The following is a 19,793-nucleotide window of genomic DNA, read 5'->3' as shown; positions in this document are numbered from 1 at the left end:
AATATATGTAAAAATACAAATAAATATAAAAAGAATAAGGACGTATATACATGGTAATAATATAAATGGTAAATATAAATGATAAATATAAAAATACAATTAAAGAGTAAAAACTGAACAACAAAAATGAAAGACATAATTACTAACCAAATAAGGCAGAGGAAACAAAATAAAGCTGAAAGACAATTGAAACTGCAATAATTAGGTACATATTTAATGAAAATAATGCACTTTGTAAATATATAATAAGACTAGAGTGCGAGAATTAGTTGAACCAGTAAATGAAATAAATTGTAATAATTTTGTACAGTATGAAATATAAAAGCATTCAACTGAGGTTGTAGGATAAGGTTTTTCACATTTCATTTGAAACTTTTGAAAGAGGGGACATCACCAAATCATTCCCCGAGATTAAATGGTCCAAAATCTTGGGGTTTGTGAATAGGTCCAAGAGGTTTATGCAGGACACATGAGCCGACCAAGTCCCGGACCTTTTAGTAGGGATGGGGTACGAGTCTACCCAGGCATTTAACCCCTCGGATCTTGTTCGCCCACCCTGCATTATATATATATATATATGCTTTGGCATCAACATAAAGATTTACATGTCATAATTAAAAATTGCAGATGGTAATACAAATTTTGAGCATTTTGTTTTATCAAAGGACAGTAAAAAAGAAAATTTAAATCAGCTGTGATCCAAATCCACTGAAACATAGAAAATAGTCGATACTATTTTTATATAACTGAAACGGTCCTTATATATGGCAGATGCGATCCATGCACAAAGCAAAAAATTAATTAATTAAAGCCCTTAATTCAAACGCAAAGTACATTTTTTTAAGCACTGGAACCGTAGGTGGTTGATATAACAATATCAAGAAAATAAATATAAAAACATCATTTTATGAGACTTGCTACAAATGTATTCTAATGAAGCATAAATCAAGATTTGTATAAATAAAATAAATACATACATTTGTGTGTATATTTAGTACGAATTTTTAAAGAACCAATGCCTTATGAATGGGAATGTCATAAATAAATGTTTCCAAATAAAAAAATTTGGTTTTTATTTAATTAAAACAAAAATATAAAAAAAAACATGTGTACTATGTACATTTTTAATAAAATATGAATGCAGTTAAATATATAGTATCTCGAAGTGGATTTAAGAAATGTTGCCAGGTGAGAAAATTTTAATTTGTTTGTCCGTTAGTCTGTAATGGTAGAATTTGGTATTGAGCTGGTTAGAATCGCCCCTCGCTTCGAGTCTCATGGAACCGCTGACTTTCTTCGAAAAGCCAGTTTTTAAAGGCGAAACGTACAAGTTCAGGTGTGAAGACATCTCTAAATGCGTTTTGACGCTTATTTCCGCCTGGTCCCCTTGGGCGTACTGGTTTAGAACGATTATACATAGATTATCTTTGAGCAGAGTGTACAGGTAGTGAATGAATATCTTGACCGTCTTGGCGTCGTCGGATAGAACGAGCAGGTCGGTCAAGCAGTCAACGACTAGGCAAACTTTCCCCTTCTGGCGTTCAAGCCTGTTGATGTTGTTTTTCAAAACATTCAGTAAATTTTTAAAGTCATCCGCTTCGTTGAAAGTTTCCAATTGACAAAGTTTGACAGCGTCAGGTTCGACGAATTCGATCCTATCCTTGTGGTTGTTGAGGTTCATCCCGAGCCTGAGGCAAGTGTGAAAGTAGTGTTCGAAGTTGTGGTGCAAAGCGACAACCAGGACTGAGGCGTCTCTATCACCGAGGAATTCTGTGATAAAGGAGCTTAAAGCAAAGCTGGCGTCTCCACCGTGTTCTTCATGGACTGTGATAAACTTGCCGTAAAGCTGCGATCTATCTAACTCAAGGCTCCTGAGGAAAGAGAGCATCTTGGTTCAAACTGGAAAAAGTTACATGCGGTTATGTCTACAACGCAATCCTTCAACTGTCAACAGAGAGAAAAAGTTACCTTATTAAAATTCAAACAAAAACTTGTCTCAACTTACAAAATCATAACCTAGAGAACTGTCAACTGACACAACTTGTGGCTAAATAGTAAATATTAACCATTTATGATAAAACGGCGGGCTGTTTGTTATCAACTATGCTTCAATGCCATACCAATTGGACAAAGTGATGTTACATGACGCCAAAATTCGAAAGGTACGATTCTCTGAAGTTTAATACTAACGACAAATTTATACCAAAGAACTCTAATTCTCTATCCACACAGGTACAAATTTTATTAAATATTTAGCAAAAAAATTCTTGTCATGTATTTGTGGACAGTTTAATAAATTGCATATAGATGAAATGAACGATGTGACAAATAATACAGAGTTAAGCTGAGAAGTTTCTGGAAATTTTTCCTATCTTTATTATCGTACAGTATCCACCCCCTTGATCTTTTCTCTGTGATGAATTAATAATAATCTGTATATATATAAAAAACAGTTCCCTGGCTGATGGACAGTCAACGTACCGACCAAACCCCTGCATCTGAAGGGCTGATATTTTGATGGTGTACTCCTATAATGACCTGGATAGACGCTAAGAAAGGATTTTTTGAAATTCCATTTAATTTTTTACCAAGTATAGACCAAAGTGAACTGAAGATGAGAAAAATTTGAAGCCATACTGCATTCTGCATTGCATTAGAAAGGTACATTAAAACAGAGTCCAGTGTGGATGAAGTCACGGGTAAAAGCTAGTAATAATATGTTATAAACTATTGGGTTTTCTAAGGAGAAATACATCTGACATCACTAACAAAAGTTGTTTAAAAGTGTTATATTTCTCTTTGGGGTAAGATCTGTACTTAGGCACTACTTAACAGAGTGTGATAGGTATGCTAGGTCCAGATTTGAAATCTTTGAAGGAGCGGACATCACCAAATCACTCCCTGAGATAAAATGGTCCAAAATCATGTGGTTTGAGGATAATTTCAAGAGATTTATGCAGGACACGTGAGCTGACCAAGTCCTGGACCTTTTAGGGATGGCGACGAGTATACCCAGGCATTTAACCCCTCGGGACTTGGTCGCCCACCCTGTGAAATATATATATTTATATATAAGATCTGAACTTGAATACAACGCCCAGATATATTTACCCCACTATAAAAATTCAATTCATGACATTGGAAAAGTGCAGAATAAATTCCTAAAATACTGTGCATAAAGTCCGTTTAACCATAGATGACACTTACTGCTGTGCTACAGACCACATTTCCCTATCATATCTCTGGAAACAATAAGGAACACCTATGGCTTAATATTCCTATTTGAAATTGTCAACAACCAAGTTGACACCATATTGTTGTGTTATTCCTACCTGACAGACATTTTAGAATCAAACAAGAAGATAAATATTCAGAAAATCAAAAATAATAAATGTAGGAGTGCCACAAGGTAGCATATTAGGTCCACCGCATTATTTGTTATACACTAGTGATTTTCCAAAAAAAGATGGAGTAGCAATGCCAACTCAACAATTGCCCCTGAGTCGTCCCTGTTTGGTGGTAGAGGCTGGTGGGCTGGTTACACACGTTCCTTAGGGTTCACACACACACGAAATTTCCAGTCATAGAGTCTTGGAATAGATGTGGTTTTTGGGAAAGTAAAGGCCATGTGGGCGAAGAGGGCAACAAGAAAGCTGTCAATGACTCCATATTGCCTGTATCCTTCAGAATGTCACTGAGGACCTTCATGGAAGCCCTGGTAAATGAGGACGTTTTGGAAAGATGGGAGCAACATTGGTCTACATCTGCTGTGGGACAGCACTCAAAGGCGTTCTTTCTCACCATCACCTCCACTCTCCAGGTTAAGGAACAGCATCGACCTAACATATAAAATAACCCAAGCTCTCTCGGGCCATGAAAGTAATAGAGCAAACATTCATCATTTTAACATTGTAGAAAGTTTAGAATGCCCATGGTGCAACAGACGTTGGATCATACATTGTTCACCTGCAAAATGTTTGAAAAAGAGAGCATCTTTTCTTAGAAAATCATTGCAGTCCCTTGGCCTCCAGAGAAAAGCTACATAGTGTAAAAACTGTCTTTTTTTCAACTCGATAGATTTGGATTAACTGTAATGATTTATTATTGAAGCAATATTTCTTTTTCATGCATATCGTTAATCTAACACTTGTGTTTAGAATGGATCAAGGTGAATTTATACTATTTTGTTACGCTGTCATAATTCGTGCATCAAGAGCATGTAATATGTAACGTGGTGCATACTATTAAATTATTATTATTTAAAAAAAAACACTATACCCACATGCACATGCACTGTTTCATAAAGGCAATGATAGCCCTTGCTGGTTTTTACGGAAAAAAAAAGTTAGAAAATAAAGTGGGTGTGCTGATGTTTTGCCCCATTGTATATTTTTGTTATCTCATTAAATTTATCATTCCTTTTCGCATCTTTTATATTTTTATAGATATGTCTCGTCAAATTAATAATGTCTATTTTAAAAAGAAATTAGTGTTCAATTTTTCGTACTATAGAAGTAGACTTTTTAAAAAATCGTAATTTAGCGCCCTTTTCGTGACGTAGTAAATGGTGTCGTCACGAAATGATCGATCACCTCAAGGACACCTAACGGTGGTTCCATCATGTTTGATCCTTGAGGTCATTACGGGTTGTAAATGGCGATTGTTTCTGGTGAAATTTCGACTTTAAAACTATAAAATTGCGACTCGGTTGGTTAAAAAAATAAATCGTGTTTTCAACCGTTTTCATAACTCACTTTTCAATAGAGTTTATTATATTCTGACCTGGCAGGTGAGTTTGAATATAAAGTGAACGCGCGACATTAATTCTGTCAAGTAGGTTAAACGGATTTTTTTTCTAAATTTCAGAATCTTATTCTCTCATGAGTGTGATGTCTGATAAAAATGCTGCTCAACCTCCTCATCAGCAGCAACAACAGCAGCAGCAACCACAGCAGCAGCCTTGGTCTTACAACATGAACATGTATAACATGTATCAAAGCCCGTACATGTAAGATATTCGATATATTTTAAACTGAGATTTATATTAATTTTGAATTTTTGATATAGGTATCCGCAGGGGTATGGGACTCAAGAATATTATCAGTTTTACGCTGTAAGTTGAATGGTTTTCTTTCCTGTGTTGATTTTTTAAATATATATTTTTTTTTATTGCAGCGTATGCAAGCTGCTTATATGAACCAGCAGCAGAGCAGCCAGCAGTATCGAGGATTCGTATCTCAAGGGCCGATGGTACCGTTTCAAAACATTGCGCAGACGACTCAGCCAGCGGCGCAGGAAAATAAAGAAAAAGAAGAGACAATGAGCGAACTTCCACCTCTCCCTCCTGGTCCTCCTCCACCGCAGCAAAACGGATTTGTACCCGTACAAAACCAAGATCAGAACAATATACAAGCGGCGAGGTCTTTCCCTCAAAACAATACAGGTAGCATGTATATATACTCAATTTTATCTCTCTTATCCATTGAAAATTTTTGTCTTAAAATCCTTTTTTAAATTTAGATTTTCAACAAGGTCCGATAAGGTTTATGATGAACGTCCCACGACCTCGTATCAATTTGAATCCGACGAACCCTTTTAATCAGAACCAGGGAAGGCCGCAGGGCCAGAACCAGACGGCTGGCCAGAAGAAAAATAAAAAGAAGAAGAAAAAACAGCAACAACAGAACCAGGCGCATGTCACCCCGTCGTTCCCTCCGCTCCCTTCCGCCATGCCTCCGCTTCCGCCTTCACCACCACCTCCGCCTCCTCCTCCCGTTCTAAAAGAGAACCAGAATGAAATTGCAAAGCAACCGCCTCCTCTACCGCCGCTTTCGCAGCAGAATTTGCCTCAACAGCAAGGAATCCGAGCGCTTGAAGAATGGCCGCTTTCTCTAAGGTTATTTTTTAACTTTTTATATAATTTTTATTAAAAAAAATATATAAAAAAAAAATAACCGGTATTGTTTTTATAGGGATTATGTAAATAGATGCTATGCAAAATGTGTCACTCAGATGGATAAAGACAGAGTGGGTGTGATTCTCAAGGGAAAGCTTATGAGAGCGACTAACGATGGTACTCTTTGGGTCAAAGATTGGTACGCTGAACCATTACCGCTGTAAGTTAATTATCAAAATTTATTGATAATTTCAACAAGTTACTTTATTATATATTTATTATGGTTTTAGTTTGGATAGTGATAGTAAAGCCATGCTAAATTTAAAAGAAAAACTGAAGACGAGCTTAGCTGGGAGGTTGGGCCCTAAACAGAAAAGCCCTTCGCCTCCTAAGAGAAGGCAGACGAAAAGGACTTACAGAAGGTAAGTTTTGGTTTTAAAGTTGAATAATATAGTTTATATTTAATTTTTTTTGTTTTTGTTTTAGTGACAGTAGTTCTTCAAGAAGTAGCTCTGATAGCTACGACCGTGACAGGAGTCGCAGCCCTAGCCCTAGGAGTCCTAAAAAACCAAGGAACAACTTGAACAAAAAAGGGCCGAGAAACCAAAAAAAGCATACACACTACAACACACCCGTAAGAGAGAAGTCACATTTCTACTCTGAATTCGGCCTCATGAACAACGAGGACATGGTCGTTAAGAAGGAAGTCCTTGACAAACGCGCCGCTCGTTTTAACAACGTTCAGGGCCAAGCGCAACAGAACATCTTCGCAAAAAGAAAACCTCCCGTTTTGTTCGTATACGACACAGGTTTCAACTCGTCGCCCAACCCAATGGGCGATTTTGACATAAGCGACTTGCACATTGTCGGAACATGCGAGGACTTGGAAAAATCCTACTTGAGACTCACTTCAGCTCCAGAGGCTTCACAAGTTAGTCTATTTATAACTTACATTCGTTAAAAATATTTATTTTTTATTTTTTAAGGTGCGGCCTCCTTATGTTTTAATAAAAGCTCTAGACATGGTAAAGAAAAAATGGAGTGCAGAACGTGATTATCATTACGCATGTGAGCAGTTGAAATCAATTAGACAAGATCTTACTGTAAGTAAAAAAAAAATTATGATATATAACACAAGATTGACTTTTAATTTATTTTTTAAATTTATAATTATAGGTTCAAGGTATAAGGGATAATCTTAGTGTAGAAGTATATGAAACTCATGCGAGGATAGCTCTTGAGAAAGGGGATCACGCCGAATTCAACCAGTGCCAGTCACAACTCCGTATATTGCACAACGAGGTTGAAGATGGCAAATCAAACCGAGAAGAGTTCATCGCTTACAGATTGCTTTATTACATATTCACCAAAGAATTCATGGGTAAAACAAAAAACAAAAAAACTCCTTATCTACTTATATTAATAATTTTTTCCCCCTTCAAGACATGAATACGCTCATGAGCTCATTAAAAGACGAAGACAAAAAAGATGATTGTATCAGCCATGCCGTACAGGTTTCGAAGGCCTGGCTGATCGGCTCTTTCCACAAGATATTCAAGCTGTACAAAACAGCGCCGAGGATGTCGTCATACCTCATGGACCTCTTCATGCTGAGAGAGAGGACGTTGGCTCTTAAAGTTATAGTAAAAGCGTATGTATCAAATTTACCCGTTCCTTAAAACTTCGATGTATGACAAATCGTAGGTATTTGCTAGATACTTTTTTTTTTTTTTTTCGTAGATTTGATAATTAGTGCGTCTGATGTTTTGGGTTCAAAATCTCATGATTTACATGAAAAGTTAATGAGATTAAGTATTGTAAAGCCTAGCCCACAATGTCCAATAGATAGTCGAACGTTAACCTTCAAGTGGTCGCGTGGGGTATAAATTTATCCCAACTCATTTTAAAAAAAATTAAAATTAGCAATTGATTATCCAACGGCCGACCAAAACAAGGACATAAATTGTTAAATTTTGTTAGAATTTGTAATCAGAGTTACCGAATGTGTTATGAACTTCAGAGGTGAATTTGAGCAATGATACAGACCAATAAAAGGATGAATTTATAGTATCGCGAGTCTGCGTAATAGAGGCGAGAAAAATTGAAAAACTGCTACTTTTAAAAATTGCATTGAAACTGCTCAATCAGTTCAGTGGTTCAGATCCTTAGAATCAGCTCTTTTTCACGGCTCAATGCTCGCGCTCACCAAATTTATCTTACCCATAATTCCTTGCCTAAACTTGGCCGGTTTTTCAAATTTGAGTATCATTAAATTGTGATTTCTTGTAACTGGGTATAACTCATAAATAAAGAAATTAAAGTTGGTGTTTTAGACCATTGGAACATGAATGGGTGAGAAATTATTGAATGAAGGTAAAGACAAAATTCAAAATTAAGCAGCAATCACTGAAGAGTTGGTAGTAAAGAGGTTTCAGAGCAGTTCATTGCTTGATCAGTAAAGTGAGTTATTTTTAATCATCTTGTGGACAGAGCCCCCATCATCAGAAATATCCTATTTTCGTAAAAGTCTGATGACTTAAATGAGAAAAATAAGTCTGGTTTTCGGAGTGTTTTAGTTACAAAATTCCCTACCTTTTATTTATTAACTGGTATAGGGGGTATTAACGTTTTTATTTTATTAACTGGTATTCTTGGGAAAGGAACAAGTAAAAATATGAAGGGGCAAGGTCTGAAGAGTATGGAGGGTGGGCTTGGCTAACTCAGCGATTTTACTCAACAGTGAGAGCAGCTGTGCGAGGCCTGAAACATGATGTTACGCCTATTCACCACGTATTTACTTCAACAGATGCTCTATAAGTATAGGGCTTGATTGCGAGATAACAGTTCCCAACAATTCCTCGAATATCTCCACCAAACAGACCTTATGATGGTGTTTGCACTTGCACTGCCATGCCAGTGGTATTACATTAAGGGATTATGCTTCTTAAGAATAAAATTGACAATAGCTGTATAACAAGGGAAAAACATCTTATTTTAAAAATAAACAATAGAATCAATAAAAAAGAAAAGAGAATAACTCTCTTATAATTAGACTCACTGTAAGAGCACTCTCAACACGACACACAATAATGACACATCTGCACAGAAAATAAACACTTCGAACCCTGAAGATGTTCTCAATAAAGATTGAAACGTTGGCACTATAAAGAAAATGTTTACCTATGTCACACCAGACCGCATCTCACAATCTCCAAATAATCTTATAATTAAGTTTAATTAACTAAGACAAGTTTTTTTAAACATCCTTTTCTTCAATATGACATTAATTAAAGAAACTTTTTTTCCGATGAATCCAGTACAGAAATTTCCAGTTTTTAAACACGTTACACAATTTTTTCTTCTTTTTTTATAACACAATTGTGACTGTCCAAGCATTTCCGATCAAGCCCTGGCTCCACACTCTTCCGTCCAAGTTGCCTACCGAATCGTCAGTCTAGTGGTCTAGTTAACCATCCCTAAAAGTGGCGTTTTGGTGACCTTTTCAAAAATCACTGTAATAACGGCAGTATTTCATTCTTCTGCACTGACCTCCAGCAACATTTAACATTTTTAAAGGACCCACTTTCCCCTGTGAGCAATAGGCAATAAATAATTTTGATTTATTCCTATTTGAATGTGAACCACAACAAACCATGCGGTCTTCCTTGTTCCTGAGTGCAATTAGTGGGTTTCACAGCATACATTTTGTCAAGCGTCTGCTCTATGCTCGATATAGAACTTGTTAGCATGCAATTTCTCAAATTAAGCTTACCTGCTTCCATGTAGTACGCATTGCAGTTTCTTCTAGACTGATTTTCTTAACAATCTCTTTCTATACAGCTTTTCCCACCCTAGGGCTAATGGGGGATTGTCTTTATAAGGTGAACGTCAAATTTGAAAAACCGGAAAAAAAACCCTTCAAAAATTGTGGTGTACAAATTTGATATATTTGGCAGATTTACTAGGTATTGAATCGTGAGCTTCTCCATCAAAATAAATCATCAAATAATTCATCTCATAAGAACACGTACTAATCAAAAACATCATGGATTTCTCTAATTTTATCATTTTCTCTGCTCTGAACTAAAATCGTTGAATCTAAGGCATCTGAGGAGAAGAAAATTAAATCTCCATCCCTGTACCCCGCCTATAATCCAAATTTCTGAAATATTTACCAGCTATTCCAATTGAAGATTTCTTGAATTTTTCAATCAGTAAACTTCGCCCAGGATTAGAAATGTTATTTGTAAAATTATTTAAGACGTAAAGAAGTACAAGAATAAAGATAGAACTCTGCCTTGGTGCAATTAACAGGAGAAAAAGGATTAAAATAAACGGTTGAAAAAACTAACATGATGCACGAGGTAGTACTGCAAAGTTTATTTTTCTTCTCTGACAGTCCTCAGATGGCCACTTTTCAATCTATCCATTTCTTTCTATGTTATTTTTACAATAGAAAGCACGGGGGGGGGGGGGTCAGTCAAACTACCCCAGTGTGATCGCTCGAAGGTTAAGCTCTCCTGTAAATATACGTACTTTTAAACTTGAAATTGCAAAGCAGACCGGCTTTGTCATGTAATAGCTTAATTTTTTTCTCAACATAATACCCTTAGTAAAACAAAGAAATTTGATCTCTTACCCTTGATAATGACAATCAGGTCATTATAAAATCATAATTAACTTTGCTTCTTAGACAAATAAAATTTTTTCAAGAGAAAAAAAAATCAAGTCTCAGAATTAAAATTATTATATGAATAAATTTTTCAATCTAGGTTTTCTTTTGTGTTAACAGTTTATTTTAAGGATGATTTCTACCTTTGTCTGAGTTCCAGGTATGTATCGCGACTCTAGAAGATCATGATAAAAAAAAATTCTCCTTTTTTTTCCTCAATTGAATCTTTAATTTTTAACATGAAAAATGTAGTGTTTCAGCCCAATTTTCCATTAATATTAGTTTTAAAAAAGTTAATAATATATTTATTATGTATTTTTACATTGGATGATTGCTTTTATCCATTTTTACGATGGCTCGACACTCCGGTGCCATATCATCAGAAAGGGAAACATCAGAAAATATCAGACCAACCAAGAAGAGGATATTGAGAAATCCCACGAATTTTGGGAGAAAGAAAAGAAAGAACATTAAAATCATTACTGAAAAGAATAATATATGATAGTACATTTTGAAACACAAGAAGACAACAGATTAAAAAATGGATATAAATAGAGAACAGAGAAAATAATAAATAGAAGAATTTAAATAACCCAAGAAGAACCAAGGAGATAAATATTTCACCAATATCATCTTTACCAGCTTCCAACATTGTCACTTGTTTAAAAATTGATATTCAGGAGGAGAAAAAGCAATCATCCACATGTAGAAATAGCAAAAACAAATATATATTTGAAAAAAAAAGTAAATTTCCAATTCATAGAATTTAGCTCATGCTGTAAAAATTGTGTTTAGTTATCGGCCATCGATACCTGTAGACTTCCTAAGATCGGAGCTAGCGTTTGAGACAGATTCAGAGCTTGAGGAGTTCTTGACAAGTTTCGGAGGACTAGTGTTTGTGGATGATACGAAGACAAAGCTAGATTGTAAGGCGAGCTCTGTAGCCCTGAATGTGGGAGCTTAGGAGTTTTGAAATTTTGCTTTTTTAGTTGCCTCGTTCGCACTCGAAGAACAGAGGCTTGACCCGAGGGGGTGTACATAAAAAAACAAAACGACCAAACAAGAAACGACAAAAATTTTGAAATTATTTTTTGTTGTTTCTCCATTTTTTTCTTGTCTTGTGAGGGTCATATATTCGCAGCGATAGAAGAAGAAAAACAACATAGCAACTGAAAATAACCTCATTTATTTGTAAAGAGGATGAAGATGGAGGATGCTGTATTTTTTTTTTTTTTTAAATAACTAACAAAACAACGAAGAAAAGGGAGAAAAAAGAGAAAAATTTATTGATTTCTTACCAACCTTTTCTGCCCACAAAGGTAAGGATCGTTCGGTTTGATTTGTTTCAAACCAATGCCAAATCGTCAAGACAGTAAGAGGAGGAATAAGTAATCAACTCATCAGGAGCCGCAACGTATCAACATCGACCAATCAGCCACGATTATTTCACGAGAGAATAAAACCAATAGAGAAATCCCCGAGGGAGTTATTCTTTTTTCAGGTAATTTCAAATTTTTTTAAAAATAAAAAGTATAAACGCACAAAAAGAAACAATTCATCTCGGGCGAGAGAAGAATTCCCCGATGGAAACAGGAGGACTACTGGAAAATTTGATTCGGCGTATATTTCATCATCGCCTCCTACCCCCTCGACGACGCTCCTTGACCACGAAGTATTTTCAGTTTATTTAATTTTCTCTTTTCCCTTTTTCTATTTCTTTATTTTGCTCTATTTTTGTTTTTGTTTGTTTTTGTTTTCTTTTTTAAATGTATATATTGAAAATAAAAGAAACGAAAGAGGGTCTTCACATCGATATCACCTCAAGAAGCACGATTAAATGCTTTTATGCTGTATATACTTTTTTGTGTACTTATATTGTGTAAAATATAATATGAACATGAAGATTTCTTTTATTTGCTCTTATAAACCTCATTATTACAACAAATTAATCTTCATTAACAAATAAAAAAAAATTTTTTTATGAACATCATTACGAAGTCATCTTATTTATCAATAATAATGGACTTTATGGAATTGTCAGTGGGTTAAATGTGTACCTCGTATTCATCCCCTCTGCGTTAACGAACAACTGATCTTTTATCCATCTGTCAAAAATCAACAGATCATCCTTGAACAAACCCTACGCTGGAAACCCCTAATTTCCCAAATCTCCCGCCGTTGTTCTTCATCCTCTACAAATTACGTCATGCAAAGCGACTCTTCCCTTTCAAATTTTGAATTTTTCAAATTCTTGCTCCCTCCTTTGCGTTTTCCCTTTTTGAATGGACTCATGATCGAGCTTGTTAACAGATTCAAGAGAATCGTGAACTGCTATCAGTTCATATTTAGCACTCAAAAAGATCTCATATGTCTAATATCGTACTTTGAAATGGCTGTACCAATCTCCTGCTATACAAGACAATTAATTAAGGTTTTTAGTTGAGATGAAAAAAAGCTAATGGCACGAGAAGAAAAATGGCAAAAGGAGGGAAAACTCATAAGGTGGGGTTGAGATGGGGAGTTGATGTCCGAGTGGATCGAGGTCACAATAGCTCAGGTGGTAGAGCAGCGGCGTATCTAGCCGAAGGTCGTGGGTTCGAATCCCGCTTGTGCCATTAGCTTTTTTTCATCTCAACTAAAAACCTTAATTGTCTTGTATTAATTGGTCAAGCGGACCACGAAAATAGTGAATGAATCTCCTGCTATACTAAGTATGACAATTAATTTGTTCGACATTACCAAATTAAATAATCTATCGATCAGTGCAATTTGGTACACAATTCAAAAACAGCCTTAAAATCAAGCTTCTGATTGTAAAATATTAAGATTTTGGAGATTTATTTTGAACGCTTGATTGTAGAAAAAAAAAGATCAAATCCTCTGAAATAAATATTAATTAGAAGGTAATTAATGAAAAGCGTATCAGCAATCACTGATATTTATTGAAAATCCAACCAACATTATCACTTTGGCCGTTTACATCCAATCAGTACCATTTTATTTATATATTTTGTTTCTTATAAGAAATATCACCCAATAATACATATAAATTTATTCTATATCTAATTTAACAATCTATAAACTATATGAACTACCTAGAACCTGCTAGGTTAACAAATGTTCTTTTTTCTCTATTTTGAGGAATCTTTTGTCAATGTTAACAAGTTTTTTTTCTTAATATTTTATTAGTAAATTCACCTAATATTTTAAAGCCAGATTCCCAACGTCAAGTTTTTAAATATTGTACCAAGAAAAAACAATTTTTGAGTCTTGAAAAACAAAATACCAACAACTTGGACATAGAAATCATATAAAATAATTTATCGGTTGAAAACATCGACGTTGGGAGAATTGGTGTAAGACACTGATATAATAACATGACAAAACTTATAAATTAATGATTGTATCCCAATGAGCATGACAGTTTTCAAATGCAAAAAAACGATTTATCAAATGTAATAAAGCTGATTTCAAATTTGCTCTGGACTAAATTTTTTTATAACAATTAAATTTAGAAAGCTTGCAAAATGAACTTTATTGAAGGGTCGTTTTATTTATATGTATTTATTTATTTATTTTTTTTAATCCGAAGCCTTCCGAGTCTTCTGTATTTTATTTGACTGAAAGACACAAAATCGAAAGACTTTGAAACTCAAAAAAAATGGTAATACATTGTGATATAAAGGACGGTTTTATTTTTATTATTATTACTGTCGTTTAAATAACAGCTCTCTCGTTTACGTATATGAAGTTGGGCGTTGATTTAATTTTTTTTCTTTAACATACTGGACATCATTCAACATTATTGTCCTTTGAATTGCTTTCATCCTCTAGCCCTTTGTGTTTTTATTTTTAACTTTTTTTAAAATTTTATTTAAAAGAGTTTGAAGCTTTAGCGAAAGTTTAATCGTGTGGGTTAAAATTTAAAGAATTGTCTGCAAGGCCTAGTACTTTTATAAAACACTACGAGCTAGACTAAAATTTTGAGCTGTCTGGTTGTGCATATTGCTTTTTTTTATAAGTGCTCTAGATATGTAAAACAGACACACAGACAAACCGGCCCAAAAGAAATTTATGAACCCTCAATTTGAACTTTTTGTTTATCAAAACAGACTTTTCTTTCTCTAATTAATTTAACTAATTATAAATAAAAATTTTTTGTTTAACAACCATGGTTTGTATTGAAAGGCCGGAGGGATGGTCCTCAGGGTTGAACAATCAGTACAATTTTAAAATAAATAAAAGCTTATAAATTCAACATTTCTGCCTTAAAATAAAAATCTCCAGCCTATATGTTTTAACGAGAAGGGCTCAGTTTCGCTCTAAATATAAAATGTATTTTTTCGTATATATTTTGGCTGGTGTCGTCTGTATAATATTATAGCATATATTATAAAATTTAAAGCGGGAATAATCTGTTTTTCTTGAATAGTTTAAATACATACTTTTTTACAAGCTATGTCCACAACCTTTGTTCTTTGTTTTGTACACACAAGAAAAAAAAAACCAAAAAACAAAGCGATATGTCTTGAGTCTTAAATAATTGGTCATTTGTCGATTTCGGGGAAAAAAGAAGAAAAAACCTAGAACCTATAGATGCCCTACAATCTCCACAGAACATTGCAAAGTTTCGGGTCTTTTGAAGATGAGAGATGGTTTCTCCATCGAAAATTTTGTTTAAAAAACAACAATAAAGCTTTGTTCTAATTATTCAAAATAGTAAAAAAATATAAAAATATTCATTAACGACACACTTAACTTTACAATATATAAACTAACTGTAAGTCGAATTGTGAAGTATTAACAATTTTTTTTTTTTTGTACTTCAAATATTTGTTTGAGTTCACATCATGGTGCTAAAATAATATGCACCTTCCTGTATTTAATTCGGGTGTTGTTCAGGCAAAAAGAATTTTTGGTTTTTAAACTGCAGATGGGAAAAGAAAAAATAAGTTTGCAAATCGGTTGTGAAAGTAAAGAGGTATCCCAGGTATTTTTTTTGTTGTAAAAATTGGCGTTTTTGGTTTTTCACGCCGATGGTCCTTTTCAAATTGCCAATTAGTGAAAATTCACGAAATTCAAATTCGTGATATCCCGCTCTGGTATCTTCACTTCTAGCCTGAAGTTCAAAAAAGCAGTGTGTTGTTTAAAACGATGACCTTAAAATTGATCGAGGGAAAAAAGTTACAGTCCTTGGCAATGTTGGGACTAAGTCGTTCTTCAAAGAAATAAAAAAATCGTCCATTAAAAACTTAATTATGTTAATTTGTAGATATATTTAAGATTGTTTTGCCCTGATGATGTCTTTAAAATAGGTCAAAGTTTGTCAATAACAATCGAATTTGCTTTTCATCAAGATCCAGATTAGTCATAAAACGGTAAACAATAGTTTGGTTTTCTCAATTTCCCACTCTCAATATAATAAAAGCAATAACTTAAATGGCACACTGCTTCTATGAACTGGAATATAAAAGTGCAGAGAGTAGAGCGTGATGCTCTCAGCATCTGCATAAAAGGAATGAACGTGATATCACGCTCTCAGCATCTGCATAAAAGGAATGAACGTGATATCACGCTCTCAGTATCTGTGTAGAGGTATGAGTACGACATCAGGCTCTCACTTCCGGAACAAAGAACGCTGACCGTCCTCAATGGGTCGAAGCCAATTTTTAATAAAATTCTAAAATTTATTTTGTTCGTTTGCTTCTAGCTGTAATTTTTTAATATATACTTAGTTTATTCATTTTTTCAGGACAAAATTTTTTAGAGAAATATGTGTTCAAAATAAATACCAGGAATTTTTTGATGGTGTCCACCCTGATTTTGTGGAACATCATAATAATAAGACGATGCGTAGGAAATAAATTGTCTTTTCCATAATAGGCATTTATTACCACAGTAGAAATCCGTTTATCCGGACTTGAAGGGACCGGGACTTGTCCGGATGATTGAAAGTCCGGATAATCCAAAAATTTATGATTTTATAAGTATCATTTCATAAAAACGGAAAAAAAATACGAAAGTGAACACTTTCAAGTTACATTTTTATTAGTTTTATTTTTGTTTAAGTCCGGACATGAGTTTATCGAAAAATTTATATGTGAAAAATACCTAATAAAAATATATGTAATAAAAAAATCCTTTTCAATGGAAGCCAACATACGAACAACATGACGCAACAATTTCTAGTCTTTTAAAATAGTATACACCTTTATTTATTTATTTTTTATTTAATTAACTAATAAAAAAAATTAAAAAAAAAAAAAAACGTGACTGTTGGCCTCTTCGATCGTGTGACTAGTGGGGCGATTTGGTGGCCTTTACGAATTTCAAATGACGAATTAAAGGTCCCATAATTGAATTTTCATAATTCTCAATGTATGTATATTAATTTTCTAAAAGGTGGAAAATTAATGTACATACATTGAGAAATATGAAAAATTCATAAAAAAAAATGTTTTTAGTGACCATTAATTAATGATTATTTGGAGATTGTGTGACTATACCAGACCGCATCTCATGATCTCCAAATAATTTATAAAAAATATTTTAACAAACGGGTCCAGATAATCCGGAAGTAAGGATCATTGGGGTCCGGATAAATGGGTTTCCAGTGATTCGCCAAGTCTATATAGATATACACTTTTGAACTTATAAGAATTTAAAAAACCGTCAAACCACTTTATTAAAAAAATAAATAAATAAATAAAAACACTGAAGATGGTCTATATTAGACCAAATAAATGCCTATTGTGGAAAAGACAATTTATTTCCTACCCATCATCATACTAGGAGTTAACACAATCAGGACGTAATTTTGATATTGCTAAAATAACTTAAACAGCACACTGTTTCTGAGAACATGAACTAAAAAATGAAGAGAGTAGAGCGCGATATCACACTGTCAGTATCTGCGTAGAGGTAGGTGATATCTCGTTCCCAGTAACGCAGAACGCTGACAGTCCTGAACAGGTACTGTGAGTTGATTGCGGCAGATGGTTTGAAAAGGAAATACTGGTTTGATTAATGAGATTCTACAGTTTTAAATATTGAAAATTGTAAAACAGGGGGGGAAGCGCTTCAGCTGCGTATTTAAAAAAGTATAAATGTACATTTATATACAGCACACGTGTCGAAGATAGGTTTTTTCGTTTATACCCAATCCCCCTTGTCGGCCGTGCCGGGGAGGATTGGAAGCAACCGTTATAGCTGTTTCCTCATCGAGTGAGCCGGCGAACCTCTCGGGCTGGTCGGGGCCGAGATGGGCACTGCGGCGAGGAGGTCGCTGCGCGAGACGGAACGCGAAGGTGGCGCAGAGCCGAACGTCGGCGGCCCGGAGCGCGTTCTCCTCGACGGCGATGAGCTGAGCGAGCTGGGCGATCTCGAAAGGAGGTGAGGGTGCCTCGACGGGGACGGCGTCGCAGGAAGCAGCCTCCCCGGTGTGCTCGGAGGCGTGTTTGATGACGACCTTCTTCTTCCAACCCCTCTTCTAGAAATCCCAAATATATCTTACATTATATAATAATAATGCTTTATTAATACAAAATGTTTACAAAAAAAAAAAAAAAATATATGCCATTACATAAAATAACGGTATGGATAAAAACCATCTGCCAGAGGTTGAAGCCACAACCATAAAAAATATATATATAAATAAAAAAAAAATAATAATAATACAATGATACTAATTTAAAAAGGACAAGGACATTGATCATAATTGAATTCCACAATTAGATCATGACGATACGACCAAGCCTGTCGTGCGAATCTGATCAACTGCAGACTGTTCCTGCCATTAAGGAATTCAATTATCCGGGTTCTGCTGAGCCTGCTGTGACCTGTATAGGGATATCTAAATTCTGAGAGGATGGGACATACACCCAAGAAATGGATCACATCCTCCCTTTCTCTGAGGCTACAAAGAGCACAGAGGGATAACTCTTTCTCGCCATGGAGTGTAGTTAAGTTATTAATTTAAAAAACCAGCTCAGCTCTGTGGGCGAAAGATCTGTATTTCTTGAATTAAGGGACAGCAGGGTAGGGGGTACTGCAGATCTTTATACAAAAGAAAACAGTTGGCCTGTCGAGCCGACCACATACACTCTTCCCGCTAACATCCATCCTTTGACGTATGCCCATCAACTGGGCACACCATTTTTCCCGAACCTCGGAAGTTAGAGTTAAAAGGGCATGAGTACTTTTCCACCAAATTAACCCAGTGCTTGAACCAGAATGTTTTTTTTATTGATAACCTCATAGGCTAGAAAACGAGAAAGGCGGTGAGCAGACAGATTCATAGTCTTGATGCAGCATGGAGACGGAAGGTGAAAACATGGACCAGAGAGGTTGAAGTCTCACTAGAAACCATGTGTTTTGGTATTATGGATCATACATTATATACTTTTATGTGATAAAAAATCTATCAATTACAAATAATTTACCTTTAAGATTATTTTTATGTTTAAGTAGCTTTTACCCAGGACTTCGTCCACTTGGAACTATTTTAATATACTTTTCCAATACGATGCAGAGTGCTAGTATGGCTTTGTAATATAATGTCTTGTTTCTCAAATTTTTCTTATTTTCAGTTCACTTTGGTCTATACATGGTAAGAAATTGTCCATATTATCCCCTTAGGGGTAGAATTTCAAAAAATCCTTTCTTAGCGGCATTCCATGTCATTATAGAAATGCACTATCAAAATTTCAGCCCTTTAGATCCAGCAGTTTGGTCTGTGCGTTCAGTCAGTCAGAGAACATTTTTATAAACTGTTCAAAAATGAATAGGAATATTTGTAATTTGTTCTTATTCTATTAATTTTAACTAAATTGACCGATATATTCTTGTTAGTTGGATAAAACAAAATAAAAAATACAAATAAAAAACCAACAAATGTTAATCCTCATTTTTAATAACGGAGTAAACATGGAGATTACTCATTTGTAAACAAACACCTTTTCTCATCTTTTCTCCATTTTAAACCAGTTGTTATTATTAACCATGGAAAGACATCATCTCGAAACCATCATTCGAACCAGAAGTCCACAATATTATTGTGAGAATGAGTCACCGAGGTCACCTGCAAGTGGATATTGCAAAGGCAGTTGGCGTTTCTTAGAGGAAGTGCCAATAGGAGGCCTGGTAATGGATCTCAGTGTATTATGACGTAAAGGGAGGACAGAAATATTGTCATTGTTGCAAGACGGAACACTTTTCATGGTGCCT

At 34.8% G+C, this 19,793-nt stretch overlaps 3 protein-coding genes across 7 annotated transcripts; 1 reads left to right on the top strand and 2 right to left on the bottom strand.

Moving 5' to 3' along the window:
- Positions 1 to 1,076: 1,076 nt before the first annotated feature.
- LOC106663139 (elongator complex protein 6) lies at positions 1,077 to 2,125 on the bottom strand. 2 transcript variants are annotated; one of them, XM_014387740.2, is made up of 2 exons: positions 1,969 to 2,125; positions 1,077 to 1,899 (listed from the first exon to the last, which is right to left on the bottom strand). In XM_014387740.2, the coding sequence occupies exon 2, from the start codon at positions 1,886 to 1,888 to the stop codon at positions 1,172 to 1,174; it is 717 nt and encodes a 238-aa protein (XP_014243226.1). In that variant the 5' UTR covers positions 1,889 to 1,899; positions 1,969 to 2,125; the 3' UTR covers positions 1,077 to 1,171. The 2 variants fall into 2 exon arrangements, with proteins under 2 accessions (XP_014243226.1, XP_014243225.1); XM_014387739.2 differs by having other exon boundaries at positions 1,077 to 1,944; positions 2,006 to 2,117.
- On the top strand, positions 1,095 to 12,470 carry LOC106663138 (leukocyte receptor cluster member 8 homolog). 4 transcript variants are annotated; one of them, XM_014387736.2, is made up of 12 exons: positions 1,095 to 1,188; positions 4,867 to 5,008; positions 5,068 to 5,113; positions 5,176 to 5,443; positions 5,521 to 5,896; positions 5,973 to 6,116; positions 6,187 to 6,318; positions 6,383 to 6,827; positions 6,883 to 6,999; positions 7,073 to 7,277; positions 7,340 to 7,547; positions 11,364 to 12,470. In XM_014387736.2, the coding sequence occupies exons 1-12, from the start codon at positions 1,179 to 1,181 to the stop codon at positions 11,530 to 11,532; spliced, it is 2,262 nt and encodes a 753-aa protein (XP_014243222.1). In that variant the 5' UTR covers positions 1,095 to 1,178; the 3' UTR covers positions 11,533 to 12,470. The 4 variants fall into 4 exon arrangements, with proteins under 4 accessions (XP_014243222.1, XP_014243221.1, XP_014243224.1 ...); XM_014387735.2 differs by having other exon boundaries at positions 5,176 to 5,446; XM_014387738.2 differs by lacking the exon at positions 11,364 to 12,470 and adding an exon at positions 10,689 to 11,299 and having other exon boundaries at positions 5,176 to 5,446.
- Positions 12,471 to 17,630: 5,160 nt separating this feature from the next.
- LOC112127049 lies at positions 17,631 to 18,789 on the bottom strand (the record flags this gene model as incomplete). Its single annotated transcript, XM_024227322.1, is given in 1 exon segment — positions 17,631 to 18,789. A coding segment is annotated over 1 exon segment (199 nt), but the record flags the coding sequence as incomplete, so codon positions are not given.
- Positions 18,790 to 19,793: the final 1,004 nt, after the last annotated feature.

Source organism: Cimex lectularius, unplaced genomic scaffold (assembly GCF_000648675.2).
Source record: "Cimex lectularius strain Harlan isolate CLEC.00 unplaced genomic scaffold, Clec_2.1 scaffold185, whole genome shotgun sequence".
NCBI classification, from domain to species: Eukaryota; Metazoa; Arthropoda; class Insecta; order Hemiptera; family Cimicidae; genus Cimex; species Cimex lectularius.
Note: the sequence above shows the minus strand (reverse complement) of the source record. Positions and strands in the feature narration are given on the sequence as shown.

Coding starts and splice junctions, on each gene's coding strand:
- LOC106663139 (XM_014387740.2), bottom strand. CDS start 1,888: ATGCTCTCTTTCCTCAGGAGCCTTGAGTTAGATAGATCGCAGCTTTAC.
- LOC106663138 (XM_014387735.2), top strand. Junction 5,009..5,067: donor ATGTATCAAAGCCCGTACAT/GTAAGATATTCG, acceptor TTTTTGATATAG/GTATCCGCAGGGGTATGGGA. Junction 6,117..6,186: donor TACGCTGAACCATTACCGCT/GTAAGTTAATTA, acceptor TTATGGTTTTAG/TTTGGATAGTGATAGTAAAG.